Source organism: Mobula birostris, chromosome X (assembly GCF_030028105.1).
Source record: "Mobula birostris isolate sMobBir1 chromosome X, sMobBir1.hap1, whole genome shotgun sequence".
Lineage (NCBI taxonomy): Eukaryota > Metazoa > Chordata > Chondrichthyes > Myliobatiformes > Myliobatidae > Mobula > Mobula birostris.
The window spans coordinates 53,162,557-53,183,272 of NC_092402.1; the positions used below are offsets into that span (position 1 = coordinate 53,162,557).

A 20,716-nucleotide genomic window follows, 5' to 3' on the forward strand; every position below is an offset into this window, starting at 1 on the left:
AGATTATTAAGGGATTGGACACAATGGAGGCAGGAAGCATGTTCTCGCTGATGGGCGAGTCCAGAACCAGAGGCCACAGTTTAAGAATAAGGGGTAGGCCATTTAGAACGGAGTTGAGGAAAAACTTTTTCACCCAGAGAGTGGTGGATATGTGGAATGCTCTGCCCCAGAAGGCTGTGGAGGCCAAGTTTCTGGATGCTTTCAAGAAAGAGATGGATAGAGCTCTTAAAGATAGCGGAATCAAAGGTTATGGGGATAAGGCAGGAATTGGATATTGATTGTGGATGATCAGCCATGATCACAGTGAGTGATGGTGCTGGCTCGAAGGGCCGAATGGCCTACTCCTTCACCTTTTGTCTATTGTCTACTTCTCTTCTCCCCTCTGCCAGAGACCTCGTCACTGTGACCCCCCCCCCCCCGGTAGTTCGTCTCTCCCCCTAGCAGTATCCAAAGCGATATACTTATTATTGAGGGGAACGACCACAGGGATTCTTTGCACTAGCTGCCTAATCCCTTTCCCTCTCCTGACAGTCATCTAGCTACCTGCCTCCTGAAACATAGAGGTGACCACCTCCTTGTAGCTCCCATCTATCACCTCCTCATTTTCCCGTATGAGCTGAAGGTAGACGAGCTGCAGTTCCAGCTCCTTAACAGGGTCTCAAAGGAGCCACATCTCAATGCACTCTGTGTACATGTAGTCGTCAGGCAGACCGGAGATCTCCCAGATTTTCCACATCCCACACAAAGAACGTACCACAAATTCTGGATGGGCTCATTCTCAGTGCACTAGCTGTATACTAACAGAAAAAATAACTTACTAGAAACGTTCTTGCTTCCTTACTTAGAACCTCAGCCTGTACTTGCCCAAGCCTACTCTCGGTGAAGCCTGTTGAGCGACAGACCGCCCGTTTTAACAAGAACAAGAAGGAAGTGAGTGTGTGTGTGTGTGTGTGTGTGTGTGTGTGTGTGTGAGAGAGAGAGAGAGAGAGAGAGAGAGAGAGAGAGAGAATAAATTGAAGGAGAGCGAAATGAAACCAAGGAATTAGGAACAGATCACTGACCCGGATAAACTGGAATTGGAATTAGTTTATTAATGTCACATGTACCGAGATACAGTGAAAATACAGAGGTAGAATAAATAAAACAAAAACAGAATACAGAATAAAGTGTTACAGAGACAGATAAGATGCAGTGCAGGTAGACAATAAGGTGCAAGGGCCAGCACGAGGTAGATTGCCAGGTCCATTTTATCGTACAAGAGGTCTATTCAAAGTCTTTTAACTGCGACAGAAGCTATCCCTGGGCCTGGCTTTTGTACTTCTGACAACAGGACTGAATGTAATGACCATAAACATAAAACTTTTGCAACGTTCCTTCTTTTGTATTTCTATTTTGAATAAAGTTAATTTTGTTTGCATATGTGATGACATGAAATTTGTTAATTTGCCACAGCAGTACAGAGTTAAAACATAAAATTTCTATAAATTGCATAAGTAAGTACATAGTGCAGATAACAAAAGAAAGAACGAGGGTCATGGGTTCATCGACAGTTCTGGTGGTAGAGAGGAAGAAGCTGTTTCTGTAACGTTAAATGTGAGTCTTCAGGTTCATAGATCTTCTCATCGGTGGTAGTAATGAGCAGAGCGTATGTTCCAGATGGTGGATGCCGCTTCCTTGAGGCATTGCTTCTTGAAGATGTCCTCGATGGTGGGGAAGGCTGTACACGTGATGGAGCTGGTTGAGTCTACAAATCGCTGCAACCTGTCGGGGTCCTGTGCGTTAGAGCCTCTATATCAGATGGTGGTGCAACCAGTTAGAATGCTCTCCACCGTACGTATGTAGAAATTTGCTGGAATCTTTGGTCACAGAGTAATGGCTGACGGAGTTTCATCTGGGATAGGGTGATGTGTGGCAGTTTCAGAGGTCAAATGCACAGGGAAAAGCATACAGTTAATGGCAAATTAGTAAATTGGCTACTATTGACACATACACCCAAATACAGTGAAAAACTTGCGCTGTAGACCATTTATACGGATCATTTCATTACAACAGCGCATTGAGATAGTACAAGGACAAACAATTGCAGAATGTACAATAAGGCGTCACAGTTACAGAGAACGTGCCGTGCGACATAGGACCATAAGGCAATAAAACGTACAAGCCGAATTAGGCCATTCGTCCCATCGAGTGTGTTCCGCCATTCCGTCATGGCTGATGTATTATCCCTCTCAGCCCCATTCTCCTGCCTTCTCCCCATAACCTTTGACCCCTTACCAATCATCCTCCACTTTATATACACCCAGTGATGGCCTCTGCGGCCGCCTGTGGCAATGAATTCCTCAGATTCACCACCCTCTGCTAAAGAAATCTTCCTCGTCTCTGTTCTGAATGGAAGTTTCTCTATTCGGAGGCTGTGCCCTCTGGTCCAAGACTCCCCCACTATTGCAAACATCCTCTTAACATCCACTCTACCAAGGCCTTTCAATATTCGATAGGTTTCAATGCGATCTCCCACCCCCTCAACCCCTTACGATACTCCGTGCGGTTTGATCAAAGTCTTATATTCTAGCCTTTCAATGCCTTTCTTTTATATTCTAGCTTTCTCGAAGTGAATGCTAACATTGCATTTGCCTTCCTTACCACCGATTCAATCTGCAAGTTAACCTTCAGGGAATCCTGCAAAAGGACTCCCAAATCCCTTTGCAGCTCTGGTTTCAGAATTTGCTCCCGGTTAGAAATTAGTCTACACTTTTATTCCTTCTGCTAAAGTGAATTTTCCTTTTCCTACATTGTATTCCATCAGCCATTTCTTTGCTCGTATTCCTAACCTGCCCTGGTCCTTTTGCAGACTCTCTGCTTCCTTAACACTACGTGTTCCTCCACTTACCAGCCAGACAGTAAGGTGGTTGGTGATAGCGAAGTAGATTGTGAGGTCAAGAGCCAATCCAAGAGGTCCGTTCAAGTGTCTTACAACAGCGGGGTAAAAGTTGTCCTTGGACCTGGTAGTGAATGCCTTTAAGCTTCTGTATCTTCTGCCCTAGAGAGAGAGAGAGAGAGATACTGAGAGAGAGCTGTACTGAGGCAGGGCTGCACCGTGGGCGACATGCATTGACGGAAAAGTTGTACTGACGCGGGCTACACTAAGGGAGAAGGTACTGAGGAAGAGTCATACTGAGGGAGAGTTGTATTGTGGTAGTGCTACACTGTGGTGTGGGGATATACTGAGGGAGAGTTTTACTGAGAGAGAGCTGCACTGAGGGAGGGTTGCACTGAGAGAAGTTTGCACTGAGTAAGAGTTGTACTGGGGCGATGTACTGGGGAAGAGCTGTACTGAGGGAGAACTATTGAGGTGTTGCTATATTGTGTGTGTGGGGGGGAGCTATTCTAATGGAGAGTTGTACTGAGGGGGTAGCTGTACTGAGGGAGGCTCTACTGGTGGAATTTTGCACCGTGTGAGAGTTGTAGTGGGGCGATGTACTGAGGAAGAGCTGCACGGAGGGAGGGTTGTACTGATGAAGGTTTGCACTGAGTGAGAGTTGTAGTGAGGGAGGGTTGTACAGAGGGAGATCCGTACTGTGGAGTTGGGTGGGGCGGCATGTTTAATTGTCAGTGCAGAACGGAGGAACTGGATTGCTTGTGTTCAACGACCCGGCAACTATTTTTTTACCTGTCTGGTGTCGACGTGAGACTATGCTGTGTGAAGTTCAGGTAGGTGTACGAGCTAAACATTCCATGAATAACGTTCAAGCTGTGCCATCCTGGTTATTAACCCCCTGCCAATGGAAACAAGGTTCCTTATATCGTTCCACACTTCTTACATCTTCATACTAGCACGCCTCAGCTATATAACCATAAACCTAGTTCAGAGGTGTCTACATACATAATGAAGTGATAGGTAATTGTCGGTTTAACTTCATGCAACAAGATGATGTAAAGCTCTTGAGTTGAATCGCAGGGAGAACAGGAGGCAACAAAAAAGGAGATTCCACTGGGTAATTATTACAGCCACAGAGACACAGAGCAATGCTACAAAGACACTGGCCTTTCGGCTCAGCTAGTCCATCCTGACCACTGTGCCCATCCACTTGCTTCCCCTCCTTCCACCTCAGAAGAGGATCGAGCTGAAACATTAGCCCGTCTCCTTCCCCCACAAATGCTGCATGATCGGCTTGATGGCTTCAAATCCAATGAAGGGACGTTGAATCCTCTAACAAACTGCTACAGATGTACTGTTGGAGGTGCCCTGACTGTTTGTATCACGCTCTGATGAGGCAATTCAAACACACAGGAACACAAGAATCTGCAGAGAGTCGTGGACTCGGCCCAATACATCATGGGCCAATGCCTCCCCTCCATCGGTAGTGTCTACAGGAGGTGCTGCCTCAGGAAGGTAACGTCCATCATCAAAGATCCCCACCACCCGGGCTGCTTATCTGATGCTATTTGCCCGTGATGCAGCTGTAAGCTTTTCATTGCACCTGTGCACACATGGACTTTTGCAGGTAACAATAAACTTCACTTTGACTTTTGACTAAGCAACACACATCAAAGTTGCTGGTGAACGCAGCAGGCCAGGGACCATCTCTAGGAAGAGGTACAGTCGACATTTTGGGCCGAGACCCTTCGTCAGGACTAACTGAAGGAAGAGTTAGTAAGAGATTTGAAAGTGGGAGGGGGAGGGGGAGATCCAAAATGATAGGAGAAGACAGGAGGGGGAGGGATGGAGCCAAGAGCTGGACAGGTGATTGGCAAAAGGGACATGAGAGGATCATGGGACAGGAGGCCCAGGGAGAAAGAAAAGGGGGAGAGGGGGAAAGACCCAGAGGATGGGCAAGGGGTATAGTGAAAGGGACAGAGGGAGAAAAAGGAGAGAGAGAGAGAGAGAGAGAAAGAATGTGTGTATATAAATAACGGATGGGGTACGAGGGGGAGATGGGGCATTAGCGGAAGTTAGAGAAGTCAATGTTCATGCCATCAGGTTGGAGGCTACCCAGACGGAATATAAGGTGTTGTTCCTCCAACCTGAGTGTGACTTCATCTTTACAGTAGAGGAGGCCGTGGATAGACATATCAGAATGGGAATGGGATGTGGAATTAAAATGTGTGACCACTGGGAGATCCTGCTTTCTCTGGCGGACAGAGCGTAGGTGTTCAGCAAAATGATCTCCCAGTCTGCGTCGGGTCTCGCCAATATATATAGAAGGCCACATCGGGAGCACCGGACACAGTATATCACCCCAGCCGACTCACAGGTGAAGTGTTGCCTCACCTGGAAGGGCTGTCTGGGGCCCTGAATGGTGGTGAGGGAGGAAGTGTAACGGCATGTGTAGCACTTGTACTGGGAGGGAGATCGGTGGGGAGGGATGGGGTGGGGGGGGCGAATGGACATGGGAGTCGCGTAGGGACCGATCCCTGCGGAAAGCAGAGAGGGGGGAAGGGAAAGATGTGCTTAGTGGTGGAATCCTGTTGGAGGTGGCGGAAGTTACAGAGAATAATATGTTGGACCCGGAGGTTGGTGGGGTGGTAGGTGAGGACAAGGGGAACCCTATTCCTAGTGGGGTGGCGGGAGGATGGAGTGAGAGCAGGTGTGTGTGAAATGGGGGAGATGCGTTTGAGAGTAGAGTTGATGGTGGAGGAAGGGAAGCCTCTTTCTTAAAAAAGAGGACATCTTCCTCGACTTGGAATGAAAAGCCTCATCCTGAGAGCAGATGCGGCGGAGACGAAGGAATTACGAGAAGGGGATGGCGTTTTTGTAAGAGATAGGGTGAGAAGAGGAATAGTCCAGATAGCTGTGAGAGTCAGTAGGCTTATAGTAGACATCAGTGGATAAGCTGTCTCCAGAGATGGAGACAGAAAGATCTAGAAAGGGGAGGGGGTGTCGGAAATGGACCAGATAAACTTGAGGGTAGGGTGAAAGTTGGAGGCAAAGTTAATGAAGTCATCGAGCTCAGCATGTGTGCAGGAAGCAGCGCCAATGCAGTCGTCGATGTAGTGAAGGAAAAGTGGGGGACAGATACCAGAATAGGTTTGGAACATAGATTGTTCCACAAACCCAACAAAAAGGCAGGCATAGCTAGGACCCACACGGGTGCCCATAGCTACACCTTTAGTTTGGAGGAAGCGGGAGGAGCCAAAGGAGAAATTATTAAGAGTAAGGACTAATTCCGCTAGACGGAGCTGAGTGGTGGTAGGGGGGAACTGGTTAGGTCCGGAATCCAAAAAGAAGCGGAGAGCTTTGAGACCTTCCTGATGGGGAATGTAAGTATATAGGGACTGGACATCCATGGTGAAAATAAAGCGGTGGGGGCCAGGGAACTTAAAATCATCGAAAAGTTTAAGAGCGTGAGAAGTGTCACGAACATAGGTCGGAAGGGATTGAACAAGGGGGGATAAAACCGTGTCGAGGTATGCAGAAACGAGTTCGGTGGGGCAGGAGCAAGCTGAGACAATAGGTCTGCCGGGACAGGCAGGTTTGTGGATCTTGGGTAGGAGGTAGAAACGGGAAGTGCGAGGTGTGGGCACTATAAAGTTGGTAGCAGTGGATGGGAGATCCCCTGAGCGGATAAAGTCGGTGATGGTGTGGGAGACAATGGCCTGGTGCTCCTTGGTGGGGTCACGGTCGAGGGGTAAATAAGAAGAGGTATCCCCGAGTTGTCACTGTGCCTCGGCAAGGTAGAGGTCAGTACGCCAGACTACAACAGCACCCCCCTTATCGGCGGGTTTAATAATAAGGTTAGGATTAGTGCGGAGGGAGTGGAGAGCAGAGCGTTCGGAAGGAGTGAGGTTGGAATGGGGACAAGGTGCGGTGAAGTCGAGACGGTTGATGTCCCGTCGGCAATTAGCGATAAAGAGATCCAGAGCAGGCAGAAGACCAGAGCGGGGTGTCCATGAAGAAGAGGAGGGTTGAAGACGGGAGAAGGGGTCATCGGTGGGGGTGGAAGAGTCCTTGCCGAAGAAGTAGGCTCGGAGACGGAGACGGCGGCAGAAGAGTTCCGCATCATGGCCAGCACAGAACTCGCTGAGGTGTGGGCGAAGGGGGACAAAGGTGAGGCCCTTACTGAGAACAGAGCGCTCTGCCTCAGAGAGTTGAAGGTCGGAGGGGATGGTAAAGACCCGGCACAGATGAGAGCTGGGATCAGAGGAGGGAGGTGGAGGCTGGGGGTGTCAATGGAGAGGGGAGGGTTGGGGTGAGAGGAAGATGGAGCCTCTGAGGACCCAGGAGCTGACGGTGGGATCTGAAGGAGACGGGATTGCAGAGTATTGGTGGGGGAAGGGGAGACGGGAGTCACAACAGCAGCACATAAAGACCCGGCCTGGAGTTCAAGGCTGGAGTCGCAGTTGGTGGTTGCGCAATCGCTGTGAAGGTGTCCATGGTCGTTGCTGGAGTCCGGGTTTTGAATATGCCCTGAGGTGTTGGAGCCGGCGAGATCAATGGCAGAAGCCGCAATCTGAAGTTCATGCCTGCTCGCGTCGGGGCCAGCAGGCTCTGGCATCTGCAGATGTAGGATCTCGCGATCTTTGCCTAACATGACAAAGTCAAAAAAACGGCGATTGCAGGCATGGATCCGACGGAGGATGAAATAACGAGCAGGTCCATTACAGACGGCGAAGAAACTCAGAGTCTCAGCAGTTTGTACTATTTACAGGAGGCAATGCAAACTCACCACCTCTCAACTAGAAGGACAAGAGCAGCAAAAGCACGGTGAGCACCATCCTCTGGAAATTGCCCTGCCAGCCACACACCACTCCGATTTAGAAATATATTGATAGTGGTGTTGTTTTATTACTGCCACCTGGACACTGTTCCTTCACTGTTCTGTTCACACATCGCTGCTCGTTCACCGTCACTATAGGCCAAAACCCTGCAACTTCCTCCCCGACAGAACTGTGACGTCCACCCACAGCTCGACGGTTCAAGAAGGCAGCTTCTCAGGGCAATTGCATCCTGGTCCAGCATGCGAAACACAAATCCCTTGCGTGAATATCGAAAAAAAGATCAAATCTTCTCGTAATAAAGACCAGCATACCATTTGCCCTTTTAAGCACTTGTTTTCCCTGTATGGGGTCCTTCAGTGACTGGTATACAAGGACAGATGCTCCTGAACATCAACACCACCCCTATCTTTCACCGTTGAACAAGGTAGCTCTATCTTTATTGTGTCATCGATCACGAACAAAACACAATTCGTTGACTTACAGGTAAAATTTTATTTATAGTTATATTTCTTATATTTTAACTTATGAAGGACAAGTTTTTATTTACAGAGAGAGAGTGGTGGGTGCTTGGATGCGCTCCCAAGGGTGGTGATAGAAACGGATACCTGTGCTCTTCATTACTTACTTAAACATTGTTTGTCCAATGTCATTATTTTTCAGTGAATCTCCCAGTTAACCGCAAGCATCTCACTTTTCAGAAATACACATCAAAGTTGCTGGTGAGTGCAGCAGGCCCGGCAGCATCTCTAGGAAGAGGTAGAGTCGACGTTTCAAGCTAGTCCTGACGAAGGGTCTCGGCCTGAAACGTCGACTGTACCTCTTCCTAGAGATGCTGCCTGGCCTGCTGCGTTCACCAGCAACTTTGATTTGAGTTGCTTGAATTTCCAGCATCTGCAGAATTCCTCGAGTTCACTTTTCAGAAGTTCCTTTAGTTAGATTTAAAGCTGTCATTTTGTTTTGAATCACAGCACATCGCGTTTCAATGCAGAGTCAAGTTCTACTTTAATGTCTGATCCCCTCTCTCGTCTACTCCTCTGCTGACTTCCCCCCTGCCCATTCCCACTTCTGCTGGTTCCCTCTCTCCTAGTTCTGTCTCTGGTGCATTCCCTCTCTGCTGGTTTCCTTTCCCTGCTGGTTTTCTCTCTACTGGTTTCATTCTCTACTGGTGTCTCCTTTCTACTGATCCCTTTCTTTACGTCTGTTTGCCGGGTTCCCTCCTCTTTGGGTTCCCGCTCTATAGGTGGAACCTTTCCACTGGCTTATGCTCTCTACTGGTTCCTCCTCAGCTGGTTTATCCTCTCGGTTCCCTTTCTCCTAGAGTCAATTCTTTGCCAGTTTATCAGTTTATACGCTGCTGGTTCTCTCTCTCTGCTGTTTCTTCTCTGATGGATACCCCATTCTGCCAAATTCCCTCTCCGCTGGATTCCATCTCTGCTGATTTACCTCTCTGATTCCACCTTTGCCGTTTTCCCGTCTGTCCAATCCCCTCCCTGCTGGTTAACTTTCTGCTAATTGCTCTCTGTTGGTTTCCCTGCTCTGCCGATTCCCTCACTGCTGGTTTCCTTACTCGACTACCTGTTGATCCATCCATGTATCTCTGTCTGCCTGCATGAAAGGGACTGACGGTCGCATGGGGAGATTGGTGAGAGGTTTACACAGAGTGACCCCAATGTAACCGAGTGGATAGAAAAATGTGGGCTCGGGGAAGAAACGTCAAATGAGGAAGTTCAACTTGGGAGAACTTAGATACACAAGTGAGTCCATTAGTACTGTACGTGCGTGAAAAGTAAGTGACATGTTAAATGGCGCAGCATATTACACAGTGTCATAGATTGTTGGATGCGTGGGACAACAGTTGTGGGAGATATGGGCGTAAATGGATCAGAAGGCAAGGGAGATGTATCACGTACAACAGGAAAGAATGTAGCAAGACAGACAGAAAAGTAGAGAGAAAGATGGAGGGACTGACACGCTGAAAGTCTGGCTGGCAGAAAGACAGGTATACAGAGAGACAGGGAGACAGACAGAGAGGCGAAGATCTGAGAGATAGACAGACAGGCAGAGAGAAAGAAAGACAGAGACCGACGGGTGGGTTGGCTGATAGATAAACAGAGAGAGAGAGAGACATATAGACAGACTGAGAGATAGGTAAAAATTCATAAGAAGAGATTGAGATGGACAAAGAGAGATGACAGAAGAGAAAGATAGACAGGCAGACAAAGCGCGACATAGATGGAGATAGAGAAACATAAAGCTTGAGAGATATAATAGATAAAGATAGAGAAAAGCAGATAGATAGATAGACACAAAAAGAAATGCTGCGATGGGAAGTAGAACGGATCGTGCGGGTGAATGATTACCGCCACAGAAATGTGTGTGTGTGTTGGTGCGTGTGTGCGTGTGCGCATGTGTCTGTATGTCTGTGTGAATTAGCACGATAGATATAGAGATGCATACTATATAGCGGGGTTGTGCCGGCAGTTATAATTAAGACGGATAGAGCAGATACAGGTATATAACTCATGGGGAGATGTACAGATATAGGTATATACATGTGGCAGATAAAGAGACGTGTAAATATATACTCCAGGCAAACGTCTTAAATTAACCACGAGCGAATCCCCGGGACTGCTTCAGTGTCTCAGTGGAGCATGTTTAAACAGACATCAGAGCCCCTAACGTCGCAGAGCCTTGGCTGCAATATATATGAGTGCATGAGAGATGAAATACATATCACACAACAGTAAATAGAGACCCAGTGAGAGGAGTTGGACGCGGCGGGGGGAATCTGAAACACACACACACACACACACACACACACACACACAAATAGAAACACGTACGTAGATACTTAAGCACAAACAGAAAACACACACAAAGAGAATCAGACACCCACTCAAAGAAACGTATGCGCATACACATGGAAACATACCGAAGCACGCGTTCACACATACAAAATGTCTCTCGTACGCACACGGAAGCACATAGCGTCTCTCACACACATAGAGTAACACATTGTCCTTCCCTTATATAGGAAATCACGTACAGACGAAAACAGAATCTCATGCTCACACACACCACACTAAACACACAAGAGTATTATATGCACACGGAATTACACAAAGAACCACACACATACGCGCGCATATTATTGTGCTTGGCGATTTTACCCATCCATATCTGAATGCAGACTGTATCAGTCTCAATAAATCCACCCGCTCTGCTTTACCAGTTAACTCTCCTCTAAATCGAGTTCAACACAAATAATTAAAAATTAAGTACAAGCCAACCAAGAAAAGCAAGCATTTCCGCTCCGGGGATTTAACGAGTTTCCAAGTCTGCAAAAGGGATAGCTGTCTCCCTGTAGTTAAATGTAACATCGGTTTTCTTAATTTCTCCCCAGTTTAATTGCCTTGAATTCGTTCATTAATTTTAACTCAAATTTGCAATTATTTTTCTCAATGTTGGAATGCTCAAACTCGCCGCCTGATTTCACAGAGAGCGCGGGAATGAGTGAGAGAGAAAACAAGCGCGCAGACAGCTTAGACTGTGCTAAAAATAGGAGGCGGGTTTCTCAATGCCGTCTGCAATCAACGATCTAAAATACAAATGCCGTGGTATCAATAATTCCCTAACAGTGACGGGGAGTGAAAATACCTTTGGTCTGGCCTTTTCTTATATATTTTAATACCTCTCTTATTATCAGATCTGCTTTGTTAAATAAGATCCCAAAATAGATTTTTTTTAGAAATAAAATCCTCACTTAATGTAAAAAAAATCGTCCCATTGCATTGTGAGACCACGGCCTGACAAGCTGATTACTTATAAATTAACGTGCAATTTTTCTCATGTTTTGAGGTTAAGAACTCGAGCAGTCTTGTCTAAGATAATTAAGCTTAAGTGGGAGTAATTGTACCGTCTCTCTTTCTCTCTGTCCCCGTGTCGAAGTCCGGCAACGTTCCCTCCATCCACCGCCGAACGAAATGTGTTTTTCGCTCTCCCGCACACGCAAAATCTACGTGAAATCTTGACCTTGATGCCAAAACCATCCCCAAACCGCGGTTCGATCGGTAGAAGCGTCGATTTTTTTTCTTTAGCCGTAGAATAAAGAAATAATTAAGCTATTTAATGCGTAATTCTAAATATATCAGTCACTGTGCGCATTAAGTTTTATACGTGTGGAGATCTGCAGCAATAAAGAAACAATTTACTATTTTACGCTTAATTCTATCCATATCTGTTGCTATGCGCGTTACGTTTTATATGTATAGGAATTCAAAGCCGTGTTTAATCCGAATACACTCTTACACTAAAATCGAATGTTCCGAAACTTGAATTAATTTAAAATTATATAAACAACAGAAAGATAAATAATCACGTTTACACTAAAATCTATAATTTGTAATTAATTTATCTTTCGAATTAAATCGGGTTTTGCGATTATATTTTCAAAAAGATGTCAGATTGAACAAATACCGTTCAAATTTCACGTCAAAGATAATCTACCCGAGTCTACTTGGAAAATAAATAAATTCCGGGGGATTTTCAAGATTTCCTGGAGAACTTCAGGGCCGCGGTACAATTCACTGCCTTTGTTTCATGTGGCCGCGCGGTTTCTCTTAATGAAAAAAAAATGACTGTAAACTTCAAACCGTTTGGGAGTTCGCAATTTTAAATTTAAAACTATAAAGAAAAAAATCGTCACTGCCACGATTAAAAGGATTGTGTACATCCACGTAACGCAAAATGCCATTAACTTTTCAGTTTATTTGCTCAAACACATTAACAAAAATAGCGCGTATTTTGACAGTGAGTTCGAGGCAGTTTTATGCAAAGCAAATATAACGTTCGACTTGTTCTCCTAGCCGAGAGCTTCGAGAGGAACCAGGAAATCCGGAGTTTAAAAACAAAATGCGGAGTGCTAATAAATAAAAAGCAGAATTATTTGAATATTTTTCGGGCTGAGGAAGGAAATGCAAGATTTTTAAGTCGCGAAAGTTAAACAAAAATAAATTACTTAAGTCTCCTTGTTCATTGATATGCAATGAAATGGATGAGATGTACTGTATATTGCCAAATATGTGTGTGTGTGTGTGTGTGTGTGTGTGTGTGTGTGTGTGTGTGTGTGTGTGTGTGTGCGCGCGCGCGCGCGCGTGTGTGTGTGTGTGAGAGAGAGTGTGTTGTGCGTATGTTTGTCTATCTGTGTCTCAGTACTCTCTGGCAGAAATAGGGAATATTTGGAGGTGGTTCGAGTGACGGGATAGCGGCATTGGTGGGGAGAGAATTGGACGGAAGTGGCTGTAGGTGGTGGCGGTTGGAATGGGAGGAGAGGGAGAATCCGACCTGCCGCGGTGCCCTTCTCCCTCGACTAGGTGCCGCTGTTGCTCCATCTGGGACCCTCCGCCTCGCTGCCCAACTTGAACCAACAGATGTCATCAAGGTTGGCAGACTCAAGGCCATTTTCAAATTTCATTGGCCTACCGGTCACGTGGGCGGCCTTTGCTTCCACCTTCCCCATCATCTCCAACTTCCTCCTCCTCCACCCCTCCCCCTCCCCAACTCTCCCGAAGAAACCCAGGCCCATAATAATTCTGTTGATGAATATATATATATATATAAATAATTACTTTTGGTCAAAATATTCTCCCATTTACCACTTCCCTCAAACCAGTCCAACGCAACCCAACGCAAACCGTCCCATCTTGAAAGATGTCAGCCCTCAGTGTGTGACGGGACTCGCAACATTTGAAAATGTCATGGTTCGGACGGGTTTGATCCCCAGGTTTTCACCATGGATCCCCCGGCGAGGCCGGCCAGAGGTGAGAACTTCAGAGGCGTTACCGATCTCTGCCTTCAGTCAGCAGGCGAATACGGTGGCGATGTTCGGAGCTGCTCCCTGCTGTCCTCCCGGAGTGAGCTGGGTTTTGCTCGCCTCGGGCTCGCCGGCTTTCCCTGCCTGAAAGACTTGCATGTGTGGAACGAGGCTCTCGTTGCCCGCGACTTGGACACCTACCCTTTCCCGGTGAAGGAGGAAAGCAGCTGCTGCCTCTACGGGACGGAGACCGGGCGGAAGGTGGCACAATCGGAAGACACTGTTCCCGGTTACTCCTGTGCTGCCGAAGCCTATTCGCCAGACTGTCCTGCTAGCCCAGGCATTAACACCAGGACCATTGACAAGTCAACACCGCCGGGTGGTGAAGGAGGAGGCAATGGCGATAGAGGAGACGAGGAGCTCGGAAAGGAGAAAATCCGCACAACCACCAGAGCTGAAGACGAGAATAGAGAGCGGCGGGATGGCGAGGGCGATTCCAAGGGCGGCGGGGCACCAGAGGCGGCGCAGAAAAGGGAGCGAGCCAGTGGAGCGGCGAAGGAATCAGAGTTAAGTTCCGACGCTTTGGAAAACGAAATTAAAGGTAGATCGAGCAGAGAAAATGCAAATAAAAGGAAAAAATCTGACTGCGAGCGAAAATATTAATAAAAATGTTCTAATTAATTCAACCTACTTCTCTGTCTGTCTGTCTGTCTGTCTCTCTCTCTCTCTCTCTTTCTTTCACACACACACGCGCGCTCATTCACCGACTCTATTCCACTCGAACCGCCTCTGTATTATATATCTCGTTAACTTTAATAACACAAAACAGATGTTTTACCCTGAGCTCACTCGAAGACTTAAAATCAATCTCTTGCTCTCGAGTGTTGAATACACTGGTAACATTGAGAAGTAAGGTGACACAAGAAATCCTACATTCTCCTTTAATATATTTTAATTAATCATTTGCGCCAAATTCTGAGCCAACGACGAGCAATGTAGCACGCGCCTCTGTATTCCCGCATAGTTTAAGGATTTTATGCATGGGCTCGGTTGCAATTACTTACAATTTTTTTAAATAAATTGCATTCAGGTGATTAACCCCCACTGCCGCGTATTATATTATTTAAATTATATGTATACAGTGCGCACATTAATGAGTTGGTACACGGCTGGGTGTACTGAGATTTCTTTTTTTTTAGTTTGAAGCATAAGCTTAAGGAGCACTTTAGCTAAGCGGAGAATGTTTGGGAAAGTCTCCGCTCGGGTTTCAATCACACAGGTCAAGTTGGGGTTTAAATTCCTTCAAACACGCCCCACAGGCGTCTGAAGAGGCGATGATACTGGGCAACACAGCGTGCAGTTCGTTTTCTCTTTTTCTGTTTCAGTCTAAGATCCATTTATCTCTCTAAATATGAAATCTGTTTGTTATTAACTTCAATACGAACAAACGCACGATGTTGCGCAGCACAGAGACTCGTTGTTTACAATAGTTCTTCCGACTGGCCCGGGAGAATCTATCTTGAAGATTCAACCGACCCGCCAAAGGCTGACGGGTGTACAAGACTAAAGTCATTCGATAATTATCTGTTTTAGCTTTGTACGCTCCCGACTGTAGAAAACAGCTTTACAGGTCCAATTCAGGGGGTTTTGTCATTCAATGTGCGCTGAGGTGCCGCCGATTGCGGTGCTGCTATCGCCATAGAGATCTGGGACTGAGTTCACTGCTTAAAAACGATTTTGATTTAAAATTATGTTTGGAAGTATTTGTAGCTTTAACCACAGATGATCTGCCCCAGTTATTTTTTCCAAATGTTACAACATATAAATAATCTCTCTCTCTCTCTCTCTCTCTCTCTTACTCTCCCTCTCCCCTTTAACACGAACGTGCACTCGATGTTATACAGCTTACTGGGGGCATTACGTCTAAAGATTCTTTCTCCTTCTTTACTGTTTCGAAAGAACAGGATCAGAAATACTAGGCAACGAATTTTTCCACTTCAGTACCAGGTCCCACTCACAAGTAAAGTTAATTTTCCAGAGATTTCACTAACTGGTATACCTCGCTTTTGAGAAGAGTCACTTTTGCTCTGTTTTTTCTCTCTTTCTCGTTCTTTTCTCTTTTTTGTCTATCTAGTTATCTATTTAATCATCCATCTAATAATTTATGTATCTAATACATTATTCGTCTAAAATTTAATCTATTATTTGTGTACTAATAATAGCCGCGCTCTGTACCTCCTTAACAGTCTCTATTTCTCTCTCTCTCTCCTCTCTCTCTCTCTCTCTCTCTCTCTCTCTCTTCATCTTATCTAAATCCCTGCTGCGTCTACGTGTCGCGTTACCGGAGGATTTGCGACCTGAATCGTTTGACTTCGTTTCATTTTACCACAGATGCTACCTGACCTGCTGAGTATTTCCCGTGGCCTCTATTTTTGTCATTTTGCTTTTATTTTAAATTTCAAGTAATCACAGCTTCATTTATTTTTGATTTTCATTTGATGTGCAAAACTTGCCCTACTCTCTACCTATATCTCTTTTTCTGTCCCGCTGTCGTGCTGTAATCTATCTAAATCTGTAATCTACACTTGAGCAAGAATTATCCGCTTCTCTGTACCCCTCTCTCCCTCCTTCCCTCTCTCTCTACCCATCTCTCTCTCTATCTATCTATCTATCTCTTTCTCTGTCCCTGCCTACTTGTATATATCTAATCTAAAATCCACACATGGATCTGCACATGGACAAGAATTGTGCACCACTTTATCTGTTCCTTTATCCATTTCTTTCTTTCTTCCTTCCATCCTTCATTCCTTCGTTCCCTCCTTCCTTCCTTTCTTCTTCTTTGCGCACCAGTCCTTTGGTTGAAACGAAGCACCATTCGATATTATCGTGAGTCCCAACCGGAACCACAAACCTTCCTGCTCTACGTGTTGGGATGAGGTGGTGATCTGTACAGAGACCAGTCGACCGCCTGTTTAAGATCATTGATTTTCAGCATAGCCTTACAAAGTACCAATATTTGCAGTTCCTCTAGTTGGCTTTAACGTTTGTTCTCTGTCTCCCCCTCTTTTCCATCCCTTTCTTCCTCCTCTCTCTAGCCCTTCTTGTCGCTGATTCTGTTTGTCTGTATATCTATTCCTGTCTCTTTCCCCCTCTCTGTTTCAATCTCTCTCTCGTCCCTCTTTATAGCTTCCTTTCTCTCTTCCTCTCCTCTCTATGTGTCTCTTACCTTTTCCTATCTCTATCTCTCTCTAACGTCTTTCTCTCGCACACACGCGCGCACACTTACACACATACACACACGTATAGACACACATACGTACACCTGTGCACACTCACGCGCCCACTGACACACACACACAGACACACACAAAGAGTATCCCTTGCAATTGTTTTTTAAAAACGTCCGTCTAATAATCAACCCGAGCGCTTATCTGGGCTCCGGGCTGTGGGCAGGGTGAAGTCGTGTTAAGTTTTATTTTGAAAAGCAAGATTTTTTTCTCTTCCCCACCACCCCTTCCCCACCCCCACCCCCCACCTCCACTACCTTCTGCAGAAGATGTCACTGGAAGAAATGACACCTGCAGCTGGCTGACGGCTAAAAGCGGGCGTAAGAAACGTTGTCCTTACTCCAAACACCAAACTCTGGAACTGGAAAAAGAATTCCTCTTTAACATGTACTTGACTCGCGAACGCCGCCTGGAGATAAGCAAGAGTATTAACCTCACCGACCGGCAAGTCAAGATCTGGTTTCAGAACCGCCGGATGAAGTTAAAGAAAATAAGTCGGGAGAGTCGAATCAGTGAACTTGCCAACAACCTTACCATCTCTTGAAGTAAAATAAGCCAGATACAGGAACGCGCGTTCACTTCAATAAAAAAAAGTTCGTCCGAGCTCTCAAGAACCAAATAGGTGTTTTCTTTTGCAGAGATAGAGATAGAGAGGAAGATACACTTAGATGTTTGATGATGTATATTTTTTGCAGAGAGAGGGAGAATGTTGTATCTTAACTTTTTATGTTGTAAATACGTTTCTGTTATTTGTGTGTGTGTGTGTGTGTGTGTGTTTGCTTTGTCTGTATAATACCTGCCTGTTAAATATCTAACTTATTACATTATGCCTCTTGTTTGATTTTATTATACATACAAATATATATATTGTTATCAAGCAACACACATCAAAGTTGCTGGTGAACGCAGCAGGCCAGGCAGCATCTCTAGGAAGAGGTACAGTCGACGTTTCGGGCCGAGACCCTTCGTCAGGACTAACTGAAAGAAGAGCTAGTAAGAGATTTGAAAGTGGGTGGGGGTTATATTGTTATGTTTTGTTTTGCAAAGCAAGAACCTGATTATCTCGAAAGGAAACTACACTTGCACACTCTGTAATGTTCCTAAGTCGAAAGTGAATGTCTCGTGTTTGTGTGACAAGTCAGGCTGGCAGATTCGTTTCCTTTTGACTTGCTGACATTGGTTTTGACTTTTGAAAGGAAATAAAGCGGTGACGAATTAAGTATGCGCGTCACTACATTTAAAATGGCAACGAAGGTGTGTTGAGTCTCTGAAACGTGCTGTGTGAGAATTTCAAATGTGTGTGTTGTAAGTGTAAATGTGTGCACATGTCAGTGTTTGCGCGCGCGAGTGTGTGTGTGTGTGTGTGTGTGTGTGTGTGTATGTGTGTGTGTGTGTATGTGTGTGTGTGTGTAAGAGAGAGAGAGAGAGAGATCGACTATTTGTGTGAAAGAGCGAACCGAGTCGTGTGTCGGTACGTGAGAAAATTTATGAATATTTAAATCTGCCGCAGATGTTTGCATTTCTGATCTTGTGTGTGTGTGTGTGTGTGTGTGTGTGTGTTCATGTTTGTGTGTGTTTGTTCGCCTGTGACTGCGTGAGTTTACCTGCGCGCATTTTCGTTGTGTAGAGGAGGTATAGTGAATTGTTTCACATTGTATATGTGTCAGTGTTTGTTAGGTGAGAATATGTGTCTGATCGTGCGTGTGTACGTGTTTAGCTGTTAGTGTGTTAATATTTCAATATCGTTGTGTGAGAATGGATCTGAGTAGTTGATTGCCTTAGTGTGCGTCTGTATTGTGTCTGTACTTAAGTGCGCGCGTGTGTGAGAGAGAATATTTAAATGTCTGTCCGTGTGTGTTGTGTATGTGTGCGTATGTGTGTGTGTGAGTATGTGTGCGTATATGTGTGTGTTAGTGAGTGTGTGAGTATGTCTGCGTATATGTGTGTGTGAGTGAGTGTGTGTGTATGTGTGCGTATATGTGTGTGTTAGTGAGTGTGTGAGTATGTGTGCGGATATGTGTGTGTGAGTGAGTGTGTGTGTATGTGTGCGTATATGTGTGTGTGAGTGTGTGTGTATGTGTGCGTATATGTGTGAGTGTGTGTGTGTGTATGTGTGCGTATATGTGTGTGTGTGAGTGTGTGAGTATGTGTGCGTATATGTGTGTGTGAGTGTGTGTGTGTGTGTGCGTATATGTGTGTGTGTGAGTGAGTATGTGTGCGTATATGTGTGTGTGAGTGAGTGTGTGCGTGCTGGTGTATTTCCTTTTCAGTCTGAGTGACTGAATTTGAATATAATCTTGTAAACTTGTCTCCCTTTGTTAGACTGTATGTGTATTGGTGTTGACTGTATGTGTACGTGCGCGCGCGTGTATGCGTGTGTGTGTGTGAAGAGAAACTATGTGATATCTTTGTGTGTGTATCAGAAAGTGAGAGAGACTGCATATCTGTATGTTTTAAAGCGATAAACCGTGTTATATCTGTGTGTGCGTGAGAGAGACTGTGTTATAATTGTGCGTGAAAAAGAACGTGTGTGTGTGTGTAAGTGAGAAAATTCGTACATATCAGTCTGTGTAGAAGAGAGACAGTATAAATCAGTATCCTAGTGTCTATCAGTATGTATATATGTGTGTGTGAAAGAGGGAGTGTGTATATCAGTGTGTGTGTGTGTGTGTGTGAGAGAGAGAGAGAGAGAGAGAGAGAAAGAGAGAGAGAGAGGGAGGGAGATTGCGTGCAGAATGTTTGTGATAGAGGAAGACAGATAATATTCATGTATTTGCGGTCCGTGTGTGCATTTGTGTGTGCGCGCGCGTATATGTACGGACCTCCGCACGTATATTCAATTACATTGCATCATAAACTCAATTTATTGTAATGGCTTCGTTTTTTTATTCCTGCCCCTCCACTGCCATCCTCGTCACCAAAAAAAAATCACAGTGCGCTTCTGGTTTGAAACCGATGGTATTTTGACATGGGTGGGATCGGAGGTTTCTGTGGGTGGGAGCAAGACAGATCGAAGCGGATTTAATATTAAAGAGCTCCGAACACCTTCATTTAAGCGTTAGGCAGGTGCACCGGAATTACTCAACGAACTCAGACACAAATATCAGGGACAGGGCCAGCGAACGTTAGAGGTGGATCTTTACGAGTTGAAAAACATGTAACGTGGACAAGAATTTAAAATAATAAAGGAGCGAGAGACACGCAGAAAAAAAGGGCGAGAGTGAGTGAGCGATCTCGATGCGTTCGGAGCCTGTCAGATCGGAATGGATTCACACTGCCGGTGCAGAACTGATTATATCGGCAGGAAGTCTGACGCGAGAGACAGAATACGAAATTATTTTGGATGTATAAAATGGTAAGGTTAATTTGTAGAATTTATTTGGTATGTAACGCATTTTCTATAATTATAGAAGATTGGTTCTATCAATCAATATATGTTTGTATGTATGTGTGTATGTATCTATCAATATTTCTAACTGCCTCTCTGTCCATCTAACCGTATATCTCTGTATCCACCTGGTTAAACGTATTTTACCATGATCTATCCATATATTAATCTCAGGCCATTTATCTTTTATCAGGCGTTCTCCATCTAACTATATCTACCTCTCCATCGCAGAACTATCTATCATAACAAACGTTTTCTTATAAATCAATCAATTAATCTCTCTATCCATACATCTATCTGTCTGTATACCTACCTATCTATTCATCCTTCTTTCTATCTCTCTTTTTATCTTTGTGTCTATCTATCTCAGGATATCTTTTTTAATCAATTGTTGAACTACCCATCAAGCCAATCAGATTTTTCCTATTAATCCTCTCTCCCTCTGTCTCTGTGTATGTCTCTGTCTGTCTGTCCATCTATCTATCTATCTATCCAGCCATCTACTTATCTTTC

The 20,716-nt window shown here is 45.2% G+C and overlaps 1 protein-coding gene and 1 long non-coding RNA gene across 4 annotated transcripts; one reads left to right on the plus strand and one right to left on the minus strand.

Moving 5' to 3' along the window:
- Window positions 1-508: 508 nt before the first annotated feature.
- Window positions 509-14,059, minus strand: LOC140191732 (uncharacterized). Of its 2 annotated transcripts, none has more exons than XR_011883898.1 (5): window positions 13,730-14,059; window positions 11,633-11,807; window positions 3,668-3,773; window positions 2,888-3,037; window positions 509-1,891 (listed from the first exon to the last, which is right to left on the minus strand). It is a non-coding gene; the product is annotated as an uncharacterized lncRNA (long non-coding RNA). The 2 variants fall into 2 exon arrangements; XR_011883897.1 differs by lacking the exon at window positions 13,730-14,059 and adding an exon at window positions 12,734-12,896.
- LOC140191731 (homeobox protein Hox-C10-like) lies at window positions 12,995-18,034 on the plus strand. Of its 2 annotated transcripts, none has more exons than XM_072249424.1 (2): window positions 12,995-14,129; window positions 17,082-18,034. In XM_072249424.1, the coding sequence occupies exons 1-2, from the start codon at window positions 13,508-13,510 to the stop codon at window positions 17,357-17,359; spliced, it is 900 nt and encodes a 299-aa protein (XP_072105525.1). In that variant the 5' UTR covers window positions 12,995-13,507; the 3' UTR covers window positions 17,360-18,034. The 2 variants fall into 2 exon arrangements, with proteins under 2 accessions (XP_072105525.1, XP_072105526.1); XM_072249425.1 differs by having other exon boundaries at window positions 17,085-18,034.
- The last annotated feature ends 2,682 nt before the right edge of the window (window positions 18,035-20,716 follow it).